Source organism: Gavia stellata, chromosome 14 (genome assembly GCF_030936135.1).
Source record: "Gavia stellata isolate bGavSte3 chromosome 14, bGavSte3.hap2, whole genome shotgun sequence".
NCBI lineage: Eukaryota > Metazoa > Chordata > Aves > Gaviiformes > Gaviidae > Gavia > Gavia stellata.
Window position 1 is genome coordinate 18025274 of NC_082607.1, and position 18506 is coordinate 18043779.

The window sequence follows — 18506 nt, forward strand, 5'->3', positions numbered from 1 at the left end:
TCAGGTCTTCTTGTAAAGAAATTACAAGACTCATTTGTTAAGCAAACAGCACAAAAATAACCACGCATCTAAAGGTATTACTTGCATTATTGTTCCGTTTAGTCTTGATTTTGCTATCATAATATGATCAAAACTGCTGATACAGTTATAACTAAATCATGTTAAAGTACAGTTGTTACAATACAGAATGCTACTTGAAGTATGTTTTCTGTATTTTACTCAAATTACAGAATTGCTTTAAAGCTTCTTGGCAGCTGAAATGCTAGGTTGTGTAATATTAGTAAAAATCACACAAGTAGAAATAACACACTCTTTCAGGCCTGTAGGGAATGTCATGCAGTTGTTCAAAATCTCGCTTAAAAATCCACTTACAAAGATGAATACAAAAGTAATATGAAGAAGCGTACTTATTTGGGGGGGAAAAAACCCCCAAGCAACCAAACCTTTATTATATAAAACAAAAGTTTAGACATACTCTAGTTTATCAGAAAAGGAGTGAAGGGCGTGATGTAGTTGATAACAGCTTTCTCTTCTAAAATTGTTAAGGGAAGATATTGGACATACTTCTGATCCTTTATTTAAATTTTATCTGACTAGCATTTTAACTGTTGCTGCTGTGTAATTGGTTCTGAAGCATCAGCATCTCTCATTCATGGATAGATAAATAATTCAGGGATGAACTTTAGCCACATGCTTCAGCATCACAATTCTAGAAGTTCTAATTTTCTGAATTAAGAAAGTGAGGTCCTTGATTTTTACAGGTGATTAACTGAATTATGGGGAAAATCAATACATCTCTGAACAGCCACCCCACACTTCTAAAATCTCTGTCCTGCCCACATAGCCATTTTTAAACTTTGCATCTCTGTCTTGCCCAGAAAAATAACTGCTTTACTGATTTGCCTTATAAAACTTCCAGATAATAGAAGCCAAGCAACCAAAAAAAAAAAAAGAAAAAGGGCATGTGTAGGGCACCTACCTGAAACATCTTGCTGTGAGCTTGTGAAGTAATACTCTAGTTACTGCGTATACAGAAGCATATGAAACACAAGCTTCTGGGGCAGATCTTGCAATTAGTTATATATTTTTTTGTGTGTATATATGCATATTCTTTTAACAAAGGCTGCTTGCTGAATTATATTAATGTTTGTTTAGCCTATATGTGCATGTAATAGAAATTGTGAGAGAACAGGTAATACTCAACAGCTGCTGATCGCAGGTATGTGTTGTTGTGTGAATTGTGCTGATGAATTTTGTCAACTTTTGCCATATCTCAACATTTGGCCAGTATATTTGAGTTAATCACAACCATGCCTGAATTAATTACTCATGTATTAGGGAAAAATAACCTTTTAAAATTTACATCTGTTTTTCAGTGAAGACACATTTGAGTTCTTTAGAGTGTTTCATGCTTAGCTCTTGCTTTTATCAGTCAAATTATTTTAAACAGAAACTCCTTTTAAATTTAGGGTTGGCAACATTATGTATGATTAGTGTTCCTGGACTACTTTTGTTGTTCCATTAACATTTTGTTAGCAAAATTTTAAATGGCAAGGTACAATAAAGAGTTACATTATTTTTGCTATTAAAATGTATTTTGAAATTCTTCTGCTTACTTTTGAACACTAAATACTGAGTCTAGTCGTACTACAGCAGCTGTATGCATTTCTATCTTTGGGGGAGTCATTGAATCAAACTTGTATATGCATTTATTTCAGAAAAGACACAGCAATCTTCTGGTGTCTTTATGTAATCTAAATATAAATCTAAAGGAAATGTGCTACAATATTATTGCAGTTTTAGCAATCTATTATAAAGTTTATTGCACAGAAATAACTAGGTCAACCTCTGGATGACCTGTCTTTTGGAGTTTCTTCAGTTAGCTTTAGGCTAGAGCTCCACCTTGTGATCTTTCAGCAGGATACATTTTCTTTTTATAGTTAATAATTTAATTATGATTTCACAAAGTTGAGTGACTTTGGAAAGTTTTCACAGACTTGAGAGATTTCAGTATCTGCTTGGGAAAATTAAAGTTGGAAAGCTGTAAACATGCAAAAAAGAAACTGAAGAAGAGCTGCTTTTTATGATGCACTTCGGTTTAGATTTAACTTATTAAAATAATATGCTATTAGACCACATTTAATAGATAATGTAGACTTTCGCTGTTCGGAATGGCATCTGCAAGAACTTCGCTTTCCTCTTTTCAGACTGCACTGTGATGAACTTGGTATATTTTAAAAGTTCTGATAGGATGCGTCTATGGACTGTTTTCCTTTCTCGTTGACTTCCCAAACCGGGTGCTTCGAATGAGTTATCAAGTGTCTGCATGAAGAAGACAGGGCTGGCAGTAGTCTTGGATTTCCAGAAGGCATTTACTGAGATCAAGGATAATGGGGAATGACCAGTGCCAGTGTTTTCCCGTACCAAAACAAGTGAACATCAAATAAAATTGGAAAGTGATAAATTCAAAGGAGAGAACATGCCTCTTGGCAGCATGGAGTTTGGCTGTGGAAGTTCTTGTGTGGAATACCCTCGTTGCTGAATATTGAGTTCAAAAAGTAATTGGCAATATTAATGGAAAAATATTGATAAGGGGTTATAAAACATAGGGACAGCCTCTCTGGCTGAAAAAATCCCTGAGTTATTTCTGGATGCCGGGAAGGTATTCAGGGAAAACATTGCTACTAAGAACAAAGCAAATGTGTTCTTCCTTGGGCAGCTTCTGTTGGCCACTGCCAGAGAGGGCATGCTGGGCTAGATGGACCCTGCTGGTTGAGAATCGGAAGTCTGTGACATATTCTGTATGTATGTAAAGCTTCTAAAATTACCCTTTACTGGGACAAATGCAAGGGGTTTTTTGGCTATTGCTGGAGTTTGAGCTTGACGCTGGAGATCCCTTACAGTCTTACCTCATATATTCTTGCAAGGTGTTCATCTGTAGCTACTGTTTTCCATAATACCAGTATATAGTTGCACTCATGAGGGCCAAGTTTCTTCTTCCTTCAAGAAAAACAATTCTTGAAATGTAAATCTTGCTAGATGCTGAAGTGTTAAGCTAGTAAGAACTTGATTATTTCTTTCCCATTTTATGAGGTGATTCTGACCAAACAATGCCATGTTTTCTTTTACATTTTGTTGTTTGTACTAAAAGGAACGGTTCTTACAAGACGTTCACGTTGGTATAAACTGCAGCCAGCTGGCTTTCTCAAATGATTTGTATGACTTGTTTGATGTAGAGAATACATACTTTAATCATTTACCCATCCTTTTTCATAGTATTGTTACCAATTTTTTTCTTTAAAATATTTTTGTGATTGTAAGAAACTTTATTGGGAATTTTTGCAAAATTTGATAGGACAATAGATGTACTTTTCATAAAGGGAGCTAAAACGTATTAATTCTGTGAATAAGTGGTTAACTTGCTTTGTTTCTCAGTACTTTCAAATTTTTTGGAATAGGTAATTTTAATATTGTAAATAGGTCGTATTAATGAGCCATAATAGAAATTTACATATAAGCATCCTGATTGTCACCTTAGTAGATGTGTTGCTTCTCAACATCGAAAAAGTCAAATAACATGTTGATAGGCAGGTTGAACTTGAAACTGAGCAGTGTGGTTTTTGAAGTTTGCATCTTTGTCTTGCCCTGGGACTGAATCACAAGCATGCCCCGAAAAGGACTTGTGTTGCTGGATGTCTTTTTAATTTTTTTTTCCTGTTTCTCTCCTTCCCCCCCCGCTGCCCGGTGCACCTCTGAGCAGGTGCTAGCCTGATGACCAAGGCACTACAGTGTGCTGTACTTTTCCAAGTTAAGTTGCTGACAGGAATCAGAGCAAATCTTTAAAAAAAAAAAAAATAAAAAAATCCAAAGTGTAGACGTCACCAACTTTTGATATGTCACCGACTGAGCATATAGTTTTACAGACAGCCTGCATGGTGTAATTGGTGGCAAGGAACTAAGAAGGGAGTTTTACTCTTCCCTCCCCTGCTCATGGCAGTCTGGTGTTTCCCATGCATTGGCTCTGGATTCCTGCTGTTGAACCAGTTTAACTTGATAATCCAGGGAGAAAATTCTTGAGGTATATTTTGCCCATTTTATTGGGGAATTGAATCAGGTGATACTGAATGGCAGAGCCTACAAGGATAAATGGCTGGGGAGGGGTTGTTACCTTGCCTGTGAATGACTGTTTGCTAAAGAGAGTGTATAAATGGAGCAGGAGAGGATGAAACGCAGTGGTCATGTGCCCGTGTGGTTTAGAGAAGGGAGGAATGGGGTGACAAAGGTTGATGCCACTCTGCATCAGTGATGTTTTTGAAGCTTTTTTCTTCTACTGTCTTCTTGTTGGAGCATGCTTCAGTAGTTGTGGACTATCTTGAGATTCACCAGCCTGTCTTGAACCTCCTCTCTTTTTGCCACTATTTCTTTCCACTCTGGTTCTCTGCTTTTATGTAATTGTGTGAAATGTGAAGAAAGAGAACATAGTAAGTTCAGAGTTTATGGTTTCTCTCAGCACTCTAAATTCTGGAAGCTACAGTGGCCCCTAGCATTCAGAATAAGCACTTGCAGGAAAAAAAAATGTATGGCCTCTATCTACATGCTCAATTGAAATGCAGTTTCTGAGGCATAGCTACGAGACATTAAGCAACATGTGCTTAGCATGCTGAAATTAAATCTTTCCCTCAACTACCTAGTCACTCCAGCAAGCTGTAGAGTCAGCAGACTTTGACTCTGAAGATTTTTCTCCTTGCTAGTGTGTCTTTTAAAATACCTGAACATCATGCTTCCTTAATTTAAGTGTATAAAAGTTAGCCTGGGGCAGACAATTGACATAGAAAACTTTAGCCTGCATGGTTAAATCTCACACTTGAAGTAACCAATGAGGTTTTTTCCCCTTAAACATAAGAAAATTAGATAAATAACAAAATTTATGAATAGGTGGCAATATTGTAATTAAGTTGAAAAGCAAGTATTTCACAATCTTAGTTTTCTTGATAAAACACTATGCTGTTTCTGAGGTTTTTCTTTATAACATGTGGATAGTATTGTCTATCTTGATAATCTTAGCGTCTTGTCAAATGCTTTAAATGTTAAAACTGTTGTAAGCCTGGCTTATCAACTCTGGAAGACAGGGAGTTGTGAAACAGCTGGCTAGGTTATAAGAACTTGTTATAAGAGCTTATCTTTGTGGAAAATGTCATGGAAGTTTACAAATTAGATATACAAAGTTGGTATACATAATGTCCTTAAATGTACACATACTGTGCTTTAAATTTAACATCAAATCTGGTTTTGATTTGGCTGAGTAGAAGTATCCTAGTGTTGGTAAGTCTGGGCTCTGCAGTGCATGGTGTTACAGTTCAAACTTAAATCTAGCATAGATTTAGAAATAAAAGCTATTACTTGCAATTTGTTAATAAAAAGTGTTCCAGTTTGCTTATCCTATTCAGAAAATGTTTTTTGCAAAATGTTTTTTTTTTCGTTTTATGTTACTCTCATGCTTTTAAGATTCGTGGAGGTACTTTTGTAGTAAGATCATGGGAGGAGACAAAAATAGAAGACCATTAAACGGGACAAAGCTTAGTTGGAAACAGAAGGTGGCATGATCTAAATTTTCTGTGTTTCCAATTTTTTTACCCCTTCATATGTGGAAAAATTCTCACTATGTTTGTTTATTTTTATTGTAGAAGTTGTCCACTACAAAGGAAGAAAGAAAAGTAAGCCTGTACTTCAGACTGGTTTTTGAATATCTTTCTAATACAGTGGTGTTCCAGAAGATGATAAAGAAATGATAGCAGCTCCAGAAATACCTACTGATTTTACTCTCCTTCAGTAAGTGTTTTAAGAACTTGTATTTTTATTTTTAAATGTACTGGCTCTTTTTAGTGTTAATGCATATGGTTGGTTCTCTCTTCGAAACAAGGAAACAAAATGAGGGAATAGGGTTCTAGATTTTTTCCTATTGAGATGTTGATAAAGCATTTTCTGAATTATTTCTTCAGTATTCAGCAGTAATTAAAATAAGTATTTTAGAAGTGCTTAATTATTTTCAATCAGTTTTTAAACTTTGCTAGTAGGAAGCGATTGTGACAGATACTTTTTTGTTTATACTTCTTAGGATTTTGTCTTTCAAAATGAAATGTTTGAATAAGAAACTCTTTGATTAGGAATACAAAAAAAGTTTCCTTCATTAAAGCCTCTCTATAGAGAGGGAGGAAGTAGTTGAGGTATTTGCCCTTAATAACTGGGGCAGGTCACCTAATATTTAAAAACCTAATGCCAAATGCTTTAGTTAAAGCCAAAGTCTTAGGTTCCCTTAGGCATCACTTCCTTGGTGTTTTTGACATCATGTTATTAGCTCGCTAGTCTTCCCACAATTTTTAAGAAACAGACGTTTGAATTTCCAAGATTCACATCGGGTATAGATTACATTTTGGACAGAGAAATAAAGTGATTATTTTAAGCAGACCAAAACAATCTCGTTCCTCACCTTTTAATTGTCAAGAAATTGGCATGAATACATTTGAATAGACTGTTGAAATGGATTAAATTGGTATAAAATCTAAAAAGATACAAAAATACAGTTTTGTATCAATGAGGTTGTGTGGTTTTTTCCTTTTAATGAGAAATAAAGGTAGCTTGGAAGATGGTTTAATATGAAATACTGTTTTTACAGCTGCTTATAATGTGTGGTGTTTTTTTTTTTACTGTGTTGGTACAGTTCATTGCTTAGTGAAATGTTTGGAATTTGTGTTCTATTCTTTTCTGTGAAAATAAGAACACCTAGGAAGTTTTGAAGAAGAAATACTTCTCACCTCTTTCTCTCTTTCTCCCCCGCACCAAGGGTCGGAGACTTTTTTAGTCCATATCAGAGTACATAGTCGCAAAACCAGAAATAGCAAAATACATGTTAAAAGGCAGAAAGTTCCTTTCAGACACTTGCAATAGTGAGAGACCTTAAGTTTCCGGGTTGTTTTAGAACGCTATAAATAAATACATAGGAATGGGTCTTCCGTGCCCGCCGTCATCTTTATGATTGCATTGTGAATTGAATCAGGAAGTGTGCATCAGAAATTTGTGATAACGGCTGGAATTTATAGCACTGCATGCATGTGTTTAAAACGAGATCTAGTAGTATCATTTAAGTTGTGTTATACAGGAAATGTAGTTATAGAGAAAATATATGCTAACCATTCTCTATTAATAATCCAGGTGATCTCACACACCGTCTTCCCCCCCGCCCCCCATGTTGGCAATAAAGGATTTGTATATCGATGCAGCACATTTAGTGATGTAGGAAATTAAACAAATGAGAAAGTTTGTATACTTTTAACATCTTTTTACCTTATAAGCCTAAACAGAACTACAGGCTATCTTTTTGATCGAGAAATGTCACCTAAACTTTTTTTCTGTACCTTTCAACACAGGTGCATACCTCTTAACTACATACTTAGTTTCTAATAGCATGAAGAGGTCTGCTGAGACACTTTGGTTGTGGGGGAAGGTGGTGGTTTCTTTTTTTGCTGTTGGTGTTTCCCCCCCTCTCTTTTATTTTGTTTTGTTTAAGTATTTGTGGCAGATATTTATAGTGCGCTCTCTTTTTTGAGATGGTGTAATGTTTGTCATGTGCCAAAAGTGAGGTTCCCAACCTGTTGCTATTTTCTACCCACCTTCATATCTTTTAACTTTACTGTATGGCTTTCTTCACAGGTAAATTGGAGGAGGCAGGGTAGGGTGTGAGTGTGAGGATATGCTCTGATCTGTTCCTCAACAGTAGACTTGAACAGAAGAAAAAAGCAGTTTCACTGTTAGAGTTGACTTACTGGACTGAGAGCATAATGTGACTTCATGTGGTATATTTAAGAATGTTTCTGAAATGTGTAAATGGTTTGTCTTCTTATCCTTGCAGGGAGTCTGAAACACACTTCTCTTCCGATACAGACTTTGAGGATATTGAAGGAAAGAACCAAAAACAAGGCAAAGGAAAAGTATGTTCAGTTTATAGGGATACTGAACCACTTCTACTGTTACGAATTGAAGAGTTCAGCACTTGCTTTGAAGCTGAATGAGCTAGGAATATTTTCTGAAATTGGAGTGTCCTGTGGAGAGAGTTCATATTTGTATTTGCATTGAAATGCTTCGTCTTGAGTATTTGCATGATGTTTCCTTAGTACTATGAAGGCATCAGGGAGGTGGGGGAGAAAAAGATTAGCTGTGATTTGATTAGTCTCTCAGCATGTGTTCCATCCTATACTTAAATTTGGTGCTAATCCAGTCTCTTTTGGTTGATGTCATTAATTCTGGCTCTCTTTTAATTTGAAAAATGAACAATTAAAAATTAATTCAATTCAAAGGTTTATTTAATATGTCACAGACAGGAGATTACACTATCTGAGTGGGGAGTTCTAAACCCAGTCAAAAGCCCTTCTCTCCCCTCACCAGACAGGTGTCCTCCCCACCGGGGTGGCTCCTGCCCTCTCACGGGCTTGGCACCCACCACACGCGGCTCCTTCACTGCCATGGCATGGGCAGGCTGGCCTGGGCTGTGACTGCCCTGCCGGGCACCCCATGTACCTGTACCGGCACAGAGCGCCCACTTACTAAGAGGTGGTAATACATAGTTTTGTACAACAGTCATTTAATTTCTGCTTAAATTTTTTTTTTCTTCTTTCTGTAAGTCATGCTTGATTTGGGGAATCTGTCTGCTCTTCCTCACCCCCACTTGCCAAAGCGTGCTCAGATTAAAAAACAAAAGGTTAATGAATTGCAGAAGAGACTTTCTTATGTGATGTGTTAAGGGAATTGCCATAGCTGTTTTAAATAAAATCTGTATGATCTGTTTTACAATTTAAACATGAGAAAAATCTTTGTATCGTACATTGTCACAAATCATGTTTTTAGTTGCTAGATTTTAAATGAGGGAAGGAGGAAATGGAACCTGTAGAATTCCCATTAGTCTTTGAACCAGTCGGTATCAGCTATTATTTTCAACTTTGGATTTTAAATCTGGTTCCTGAAAATAAAAGGATTTGTGCATAGTTGTCATGGTATGAATAGTAATATTGTTTTTTAATGACTACATAATACCCAATTGAAATTTCTTGTGTGTGTGTGAATGCAGACCTGTAAAAAAGGAAAAAAAGGACCAGCAGAAAAGGGGAAAAGTGGAAACGGAGGAGGGAAACCTGGTGGTCCAAATCGGATGAATGGACATCACCAACAGAATGGTGTGGAAAACATGATGCTGTTTGAGGTAGTTAAAATGGGCAAGAGTGCTATGCAGGTAAGACTTGGGTTATTTCTGTGACTTGGATGAATATATAATTTAAATATAACAGTATTTCCCTGTACATATGATTTAATAAAATGAAGCCTAAAGTAAATTTTTTTCTTCAATTTGTAGATTTTTAGTTCCAGATTAAGTGGTTTTGAATTTTTAAGGTTTGAATTTGAACAAACTGATTTTTCATTTTTAAATGTCAGGTATGAATAATCACATATATAATGAAAAAATTCAAACTATGATTCAAAGTGAATTTTCAGTATCCTGAATGAAGAAAGGTTATTTTAGATTACATGACTTTTAAGTCCTTTTTGTGTGGCTGTAACTAAATACAAATGTGGTTTAAGCCTATAGTTGTCATAGAACTTAACAAGAAGTCTGTAGTTTGTAGATGCTCCCGGAGCTTAGATTACCAAAAAAGAAATAATTCCTTCTCTTCTCTCACCTAAAGTAAAATCACTAGCTACAACTTAAAGACTACTCTTTAAAATTCCCCTCAGTTGAAGTGGCTGATGTATATTGCAACACTCTAATTGGGTGGAATTTGGGTCAGGAAATTTTAACCTGTTGGAAGTCTCTGCATTAGGCACTGTCTCCACTGCGTTTACTAATAGGACTGAAGTCAGTCTATTAAGAAACCTAGCACTTTTTAAAAAATTCAGTTAAATTAGTAAAGCGTTTGCTTGACTGTGTGACTCTTCCAGTTGACAGAGGGTTAACATGTAAGCCTGTCAGCCATGAAGCCTTCCTCCTGACTCACTCATGTGACTCCTCAGCAGCCTGGAAGAAAGCCTATCTTTGGGATAGTCTTCTGTGATACGCATGCAGGAAGCTGGGTCTATATGCAGTCCTTACAAGATTTGTAGGCTTCTGCATTAGAGCTGAGAATCTTGAAGCCTGAATTCCTTGGCAGAAATTTAGTTCAGACTTATAAAAAAGAACAGACTACTTGGTATTTGCACAGAGAAATTCTGATACTTCCGTCATTTTTGTTCCGCTGTATTTCAACGTGGGTGGAAAAGCTCTACTTTTCTAACTGTTGCCGTGTGTGCTGCGTTTTCAGCCAATTATCAGCCCTTGTATCTTCATGACATTTTAACTATTTAAAATGATACACAGTCAAAATCTTTTGCTTTCCAAGAGCAAAATGGACCTTTCCCAGGCTTGATTACTCTGTTGAAGTGGGGAATTGATACCTGGGTAATAGAGTGAATCTTAGTCAATATTTTTTGTCAAAATTAAGGAAGAAAAAAATTCTCAAAGTATTTCTAAAGTAAAGTCCACTTCCACAGTCAGTGTAAAAAGCTTTCTCTGTGGCCCTCAGCGCTTGCATACCTGAAAAGATTTTGGTAATAATTTTTATTTTACTTTAAATTCTGTTCCATATCTTGTTCTGAGTTAGTGTCTATACTCTGGCAAAAACAGATGGTTCATACACTGAGACAAAATGTTTCGAGAAACTACTGTTTTGCTGGAGGTTCTTCAAATAAATTCTGACAACAAGGTTGTCTAACTGAAATATTTGTCCTGTTCCTAGCATTATCCTGTTCTTGCACAGTGACCTTCTTTATAAGCCTAATTTAGGATGTTTCCTAGATTATTTCCCCCCTCCCCACAGATAAATCAAATCAGTACTAGCTTGTAGGTTCCGCTTCTACTGGGAAGACTAGGACAGTTTCACTTTGAGTTTTTCATTCATTTTGTCTTGCTGACAAAAATTGTGCATCATACTATAAACAATCTTAAATTTAGGGAAGAGGGATTTAGCTGTATCTCTGTTCAGAAATTTTTCTGCATGGCAATATTTTTTCTCACAGCACTATTGCCTGTGAGAGGAAGCACTGAGAAGAGTACAGCCAGGAAGCATTGGAGACGCTGTGTAGTCCAGCTGTCTTTTCGAAGTTCTGAACTATTCCATCATCTCTATTTAGAATGACTCTAGATTTTAGGGCAGGGTATCAACATATTAAAAAACTCAAAGCTGAGAGCTTGCTACTAAATTGAGTCCTTTGTACCTGTATTAATAAATTAATTGTATGAGGTATGTTTTTCTGACTTCTGCAGTAGACAGTTTGTGCTATACACATGGATGGTTTAAACATAATTGCATGTAAATTCTGTTTTCTCAAAACCATTATCACAGGTTTCTTATTAATTTGCTTCCTTGTAAGGTTTTTTAGTAAAATGCTCTTGTTTCTATTTGGTTTAGTGACTACAGAGTAATTAATGTCCATGCAGTGTGGGGCAGTGCTGTTAGTCCTGTTATGGCTAATGTGGTGGAGCACAGTTCATCAAAGGGGCAACATTTCTGAAGAGTATAGGGAGTTGTAGCTGTTGGAACAACACCTAAACAGTGTTTTTTAAGAAGCGTCACTAGTTGGGGGGGGGGGGTGGGGGGTGGGGAGAGAGAGAGAGAAAAAACCTGCTTCTCTAAAACATACCAATTATTTTTGCATTCTTCATCAAAAAAAGTTACTGTAGGACTATATGGTATTCCCGTGCGTTATGTTTAGGTGTCAGTTTCGTACTTGTATATGTTTATAGAATAAAATGAGTTCTTTTCTTGAAAACTGATACTATGGCAGTAAAGGATCATTCAAACATTTTTTTCTATATTAATAAAAAACCCACAGAGTTCAAGTCATTTATGGAAGGAACAAGAATCACTTACTGGAAAGCAGTTAAATAACATTGTCTTCAATTTACGAAAACTAAAAAGTGCCTCTGTACTTGTTTCTTTTCAGTCTGTAGTGGATGACTGGATAGAGTCATACAAACATGACAGAGATATTGCACTTCTTGATCTCATTAACTTCTTTATTCAGTGTTCAGGCTGCAAAGGTAAGATACTGAAATGTTTACTCATCCATTTAAGTAATATTATAGTATGATTCTCATTCTCATGCTTTTACACTGCATATGCTGTAGGACTGCTCCATCCCTGCGGCTAGTTTACATTAGCTGGGTTCTGGTAGTTAAGCTAGTGTTTCTGAAGGTGGGAGCAGGAGGGTTAGAAATATTATACTATATTTAAAAATATTTTAAAATGTAGATTGAACCTTTTGTATTCACACCAGAGAGAATGCAGTATTGGTACTTAACACTTAGTTCATCGTCCTCTGTTCCTGCTATTATTTCAGAAAACCGTCTCTCTCTTTTAACATTGATAGTTTAGTTTGTTCAGTCTTGGAATTCTAGCTTGGATTTATCTGCTTCTTATCATTGAGTGTTTTAAGATTGTTTTATAGCCTTTGTAGAGATGCTTGATTTAAAAGATACTATGGACAGCTTCATGGTAGCCTGTCTACAGTAAGATTGTATTTCCATGTTTTATTTTCTTCTTTATTTTCTGGTTTTCTTTCCTCATTTATATCTCCTCCATTCTTTTTCCCCTCACCTCCTTTTGAAGAGGAGGAGGTAACTTACCCTGCAGTGTCACTGCACTTGATAGAGTAGGACTGGATGTAATTTATTCTGCTCAAGTGTTTCTCTGTCCAGATAAACTTTTAACGTGCATAAATCTCCAGACAGCTAACAGCATTCCTCAGAGGTTATCCATGCTTTCAAGAGTAGTGACCTTTTGATTATTGTTAACAGATAAAACTACAGAATCTTTTAATGCTTTCCAAGGTGATCCTTGTAATGAATTTTGCAGTATAGTTGCAGTAAACTGTAGGATATCTATTTGTTTTTTACATCACCCTTTACACTCTAACAATTTGAGGCTAAGACAAATAGAAATTGCGTGGAATCACTGTGTTTATTACAGTGCAGAAGATAATAAGTAGCACTAGAACTGTTCAAAATTGTCTTATACCATTTAGAATCTTGAGTCCTGAAAGGTCACTTCAGATTAGTGTAGTCTCTTGACTGATGAAGAGGTCTGGCACAAGTATCCTTGACTTCTGAATACGAGTGAGTGGGTAAATTCTAGATGTGTGTGTACACACACACAAACACACTTTTAAAAGATAATAATAACAAATCCCATATATATATATATACACACACACACATGCTAAAATAAAAAAATGTGTAACTCCTTAAATACCTGTATAATCAGTAGGTTAGCTGAAAATTGATCATTTTTACATTGTAGCAGGAGGCATGTCATCTGCCATCCACCTCTTTCTAATATCTAATATCTAACATCTCTAATATCTAAATTGTAGGAGTTGTTACAGCAGAGATGTTCCGACATATGCAGAATTCTGAAATAATCCGAAAAATGACTGAAGAATTTGATGAGGTAATTTAATCAAGTGCTGATAATATATTGATAGTAATTTTTTATTTTAACCATCCTAATCTTACTGGATCACATTGCTACAGGTTTCTTTCAAGGGTAAGGTCAGCTGTAAAAATGACAGGACTTTTATGAATTAAACTCCCTTATTTCACTGAACTTGTAAGATGAAGTCGTAAAGCTCTGCATGTATATAAGTTGTTTTATTAATGGCTTAAGAAATCAATATCCACTTTCAGTTTTTGAATAGTGGGAACTCCTACTACTGTGGGGCTGAGTGGGATGCCTCCCCGTTCCTGCTGTGTGTGTAAGGCCTTTAAGTCTTCTTTAAGTAACTTTTAGAATGGTTGCTAAATTTATTTCTATGCATTCATTAATCAAATCCCCACGATCTGTAGAATTTGATTATTCTCCAGTTGAAGGCTTCAATGCTTTGCCTTTCATGGGAATTACTACTTTTTCTACTTTAAATTGCCATTTACTTTCTGTTCCACTGAGTGTTGGGGTAAATGAGATGGGTTGGTTTTTTGGGTGGTTCCCCCCCGCCGCCCGGTGGGTTTATTTTTCAGTGGTATTCCTTTCACCCTGTGTTCCAAAGAACATAAAAACTTCCTCTCAACATGTGTCTAATATGGGAATAATCCTTATCCCCACCATTAAAAGAACATCGGTAACTTTAACAGAGGTGAAAATGTAATATGATTTTGTTTAAAAGGATCTTAGTATTCCTTAGAACTGTCTCAATTCATAAGCAGTTTCGATTACTGTAAGGCAATGTTGTATGAAATATATAAAGCTTCAGCTGGGACTGTTTGTTCAGGTGGTTTTTTTTTTATCACTACGTTATGCTCACTCTTTCTTGTAACAGAATTCTAATGAACAACTCTCAGATTTCTAATCCCTTTTCATGGATGCTTTCTTCACTTTCGACCTGTATGGTTTTTAGCCTCTTAAAGAAGCTGATCACAGAAGCACTGATAAAAATGATTGTCAATTTTTTCCCCCGTCATTTTACCATTATTTGTAAAGGTTTCCAAATCAGGAGAGGAACACACATTTGTTATATTCAAGGTGTTATAGTAGGTCGTTCTATGATTTCGGGAATTTTCAGTCTGACGTGTAAGCATCTCCCTGTAAACTTCATTATGGTCCTGAACTTAGTGTTCCCAAACATGTCAACTAACTGTTCATATGATGGTTCTTTTGTTTTAGCGTAACCTGAAGCAGGTTTGTAAGGGGTATGAGTATTTTTTTTTTTTGGGGGGGGGGGGGGGGGGGGGGGGAGGGGGAGGGAGTAGGACAGAAAGAAGAAATTCATAGTTACTTCAGTATATCTGGTTATGTGCGGTTTTTATGGTAGGACTTGTAGAATGTTGTCTCTGCATGTAACAAGCCCAAGCTGCAAAGTAGATGCATATTTGTGGAATCATGTTCTTCTGATGTGTCATTTTTATAGCATTGGAGATTTTGGCTTTAAAGTTGTACCCACCTCTTTTTAATCTTTATTTAAAATAAGCTTTAAGATGTTTGAAAGAGTTTCCTGTTTCCCTTTTTGTTTTTTAATAGGATAGTGGAGATTATCCGCTAACTATGGCTGGTCCCCAGTGGAAGAAGTTCAAATCCAGTTTTTGTGAGTTCATTGGAGTACTCGTCCGACAATGTCAATATAGCATCATATATGATGAATATATGATGGATACTGTCATTTCACTGCTTACGGGGCTGTCAGACTCACAAGTCAGAGCATTTCGGCACACTAGCACACTGGCAGGTCAGTGAATTATATTTATCTGTGTATTGCTTCCATTTTATGTTTTGCATTGCACAGGAAAGAATTGCTCTGGTTGAAGTTCTTGATACTTGACATTCAACTCGTGTTTCATTGTGTGATACAGTTTTCGTCTAATGCAACTTGTTTTGGTACAGCTTTCTTGTCTTTATCGGTTTTTCATTACTGAAAAACACAGCATTATTTTAAAGCATTCTTTACCAGCTGTCTAGTACTTCATTTTTGTTAGCTTTAAGTCTAGTAGAAAAAGTATATCGAAGGAGACTTCAGTTGATTTTACAAGTTTGTCTTTTGGTCATAATAAGGGTGTAGGTATCTTTCTAACTTCAAATGCAGTTGAACGTGTTTATGCTCTGCATTAAATCAAACAGGAGTCTTATTTTAGATCAGATGCAATTTTTGCTACAAATTTAAATTGTGCTGTATACTGAGGCCATGGCACAATGTAATTGAAAGTAGTATTTCTATTCATTGCATTAGAAATAATTTTAAAAAATGCTTCATCAGTGATACAGTCACTAAATTTCTGTATGGTTTTAAGTAATTGTCCTTTTTGTGTGATATCCCCCCCCCCCCCCCCCCCCAATCTGTTTAATTACGAAGAAATCCCTTATGGGTTAAGTATGGAGTGTTTTAAATAAATTTGTCATTATATGGACAAAGGATAAACTTCTTGTATAAGAAAGTCCTAAACCTGTGTTGGTTAGTGAAGAGGGGTCTCGGATGGCATTGTGCAGCGGTCCAGTTGTGTAAGGGTTATTATAGCAATTTTAGTCTGAACAAGGTGAATTTAGACTGTACATGAAATCAGTTTTTCCCACACTGGAAATAGTTCTTGTTAGCTTCACTGGAACTGGCTGATTTATAGCTAGCTTCAGTTCTGACTATCTGATCCGTTGTTCTATTTCATCGATCATCTCTCTTGAATGTACATTAACACACTGTGCATCGGGCTGCTGCTGTGAGACTCCCACTAGCCAAGGTATTTATTATGGAGAGAGGAACAAAACCTTTTATTTCAGGAGAATATACTGATTCTGCTGTGTCATCAATTTGACTGTTGTACCGTATGACTAAAGAAATTCTAGTTCTTCAAAAACAAGTTTTTACTACTTTTTAAAATTTGAGTTGTGCCTGAATAAAAGTTGCAGAAGTTGCCCTGTTGCATGTTAATTTCTGTCACACAAAATCGTTTTATCAGTAGTCTGTTTGCATTTCTTCACATCAGTAGTCAATTCTGTTGATTTTGTGTAATTACTTGTGCATTTCATATGAGATTACAGTTTGTATTAGTGTAAATTGTGTTTTGTGTGGGATAGAGACAGCCAACAAAATCCTTGTATCCATATTTACTGTTATTTGCAGTAATTTTGGCTTCTATGATTAGCTCAGACTTGTTCTTTTCATCTTGATATCCTTGGAGTTCACAGTGTGTGATGGTATTTTGATATATCTGCATGGCTTTATGCCTTACTCATCAACTTTATGCTAGTGATACACGCTTAATAATGTTCTGTGTATGCTCTGCCAATGCAAGCCCTTTCATGCCTTGTCATTACAAAAGTTCGTAAGAAAAGCAAGTATACTGTTGACCACCTCCTGGTTTCTGGAATAGGCATATTTGTCTGCACCCTTTTTGAAAGGGTTGATTCAGAAATAAAAGCACGCAAAAAATCCCACCCAAGTGTATTTTACATTTTGGTCAGTTCTCTGACTTCTAATTGGCTAATGTCCTTTCTCCGCATCTGCAAGTGAAGGAATATTTAAAGAAAACTGCCCCTCATTAAAATTAAACTGGGGGGAAAAGAATGGTGCGATACGGTGGCGTTGGTTGTCTGAGACATTTCCTTTTGAAAAAAGAAACTTCTTGTATGTTTGAGGTTGAATGATTTGGTAATACCAATCTACTAATTGATTCTAATAATGGAACCCTTTTAATATTTCCAGGGGTATGTTTGTAAATCTTGCATTACACCTTCATTTTTTTGGGGAAGCATATTCTGTATCTCAACAATAATACTTACAGTATTAAAAAATTGACAGAAAGAAAAGAACAAAATGTCAGTGTTTTGTCTATTGTGTTGATAAGTAATGATGCATTGCTTAGTAAAACACTGCTAAAGTTTGCATATCAAGAAATTTACAGTGAACATATTTTGATAAATACAAAAAGGGTTGATGGGAAGAGACGTCAAGATTTTTGTGTATCTTTTCTTAGATCGGGTAACCTTTTAATAAACAATCCTTATTCTTTTTACTTTTTTTGTAGCCATGAAGCTGATGACTGCTTTAGTGAATGTGGCATTAAATCTTAGTATTAACATGGACAATACACAACGGCAGTATGAAGCAGAACGAAATAAAATAATTGGGAAACGAGCTAATGATAGGCTGGAACTCTTACTACAGAAAAGAAAGGAGGTTAGTGCAACTGTCTGTAGTTGGTGTGCATAGGATGAGTGTTGATAAATGACAATTAATTATTAATCTTTTTCTGTAATTTGTTTTTTTAAGGGTATTTATTAGTCCCTCTGTTTCATTCTTTAAGTTGTTCATGTTTAATGTTTGAAAAACTTAATTACTTTGAAAGGTGCTTCTTACTGTCTGGTTTTCTGTAAAAAGAGATAAATGTAGACTCTTAGAAATTTTCAGATAGTGCTGTCTTAGTAAAGTTAGCAGTAGAGACTGCAATCAGTAATAGATTATTTTTTGTTGTATTTCTTGACCAGTTGCCTGAACTGAGCTCAAATATGTAACAAAAATTACCATGCATTGGCTCTTGTTGGCTTCTAGAGAAGAACCCCATGATCCTGGGGCAAAATACTGCTTTTATGATGTCAGTACCAGTCTCAGCAGAAAGCGTGTTTAAAAGTGTTAGAGAAGGGATTTTTTCTACAGAAAACACTATCAAAATTGAAAATGCAATCTACTTCTATTTTCTTTCTTTTTGTGTAAAAAGGACTTGCTGATTCATTGCTGACAGTGCTGTCTTGTTGAAAGCCCTAATTCATTCAGGTTTAAGTTTTTATTTTTTGGGGAACTGTTGTTTTGGTTTGTTTTTGTGGGGGTTTTTTTGTTTGTTTTTGTTTTAGACATTAGAAATAACCTTTTCATGATCAAAGGAAACATCTCACCTTTGCTCTTCAACTTTTGTGCTGTTACTTGTTAATGTTTTCACTTTCTTGACAATT

The 18506-nt window shown here is 35.9% G+C and overlaps 1 protein-coding gene across 3 annotated transcripts in view; it reads left to right on the top strand.

Moving 5' to 3' along the window:
• The window catches only part of STAG2 (STAG2 cohesin complex component), an 81628-nt gene that overhangs the window by 32346 nt on the left and 30776 nt on the right, over nucleotides 1–18506 (top strand). For all 3 annotated transcript variants that reach the window (XM_059824533.1, XM_059824535.1, XM_059824534.1), the window contains exons 2-8: nucleotides 5685–5829; nucleotides 7907–7985; nucleotides 9119–9280; nucleotides 12025–12121; nucleotides 13453–13529; nucleotides 15093–15297; nucleotides 17585–17736. In XM_059824533.1, the coding sequence (XP_059680516.1) occupies nucleotides 5786–5829; nucleotides 7907–7985; nucleotides 9119–9280; nucleotides 12025–12121; nucleotides 13453–13529; nucleotides 15093–15297; nucleotides 17585–17736 (816 nt within the window). In that variant the 5' untranslated portion in view covers nucleotides 5685–5785. The remainder of the gene's footprint in view (nucleotides 1–5684; nucleotides 5830–7906; nucleotides 7986–9118; nucleotides 9281–12024; nucleotides 12122–13452; nucleotides 13530–15092; nucleotides 15298–17584; nucleotides 17737–18506) is intronic.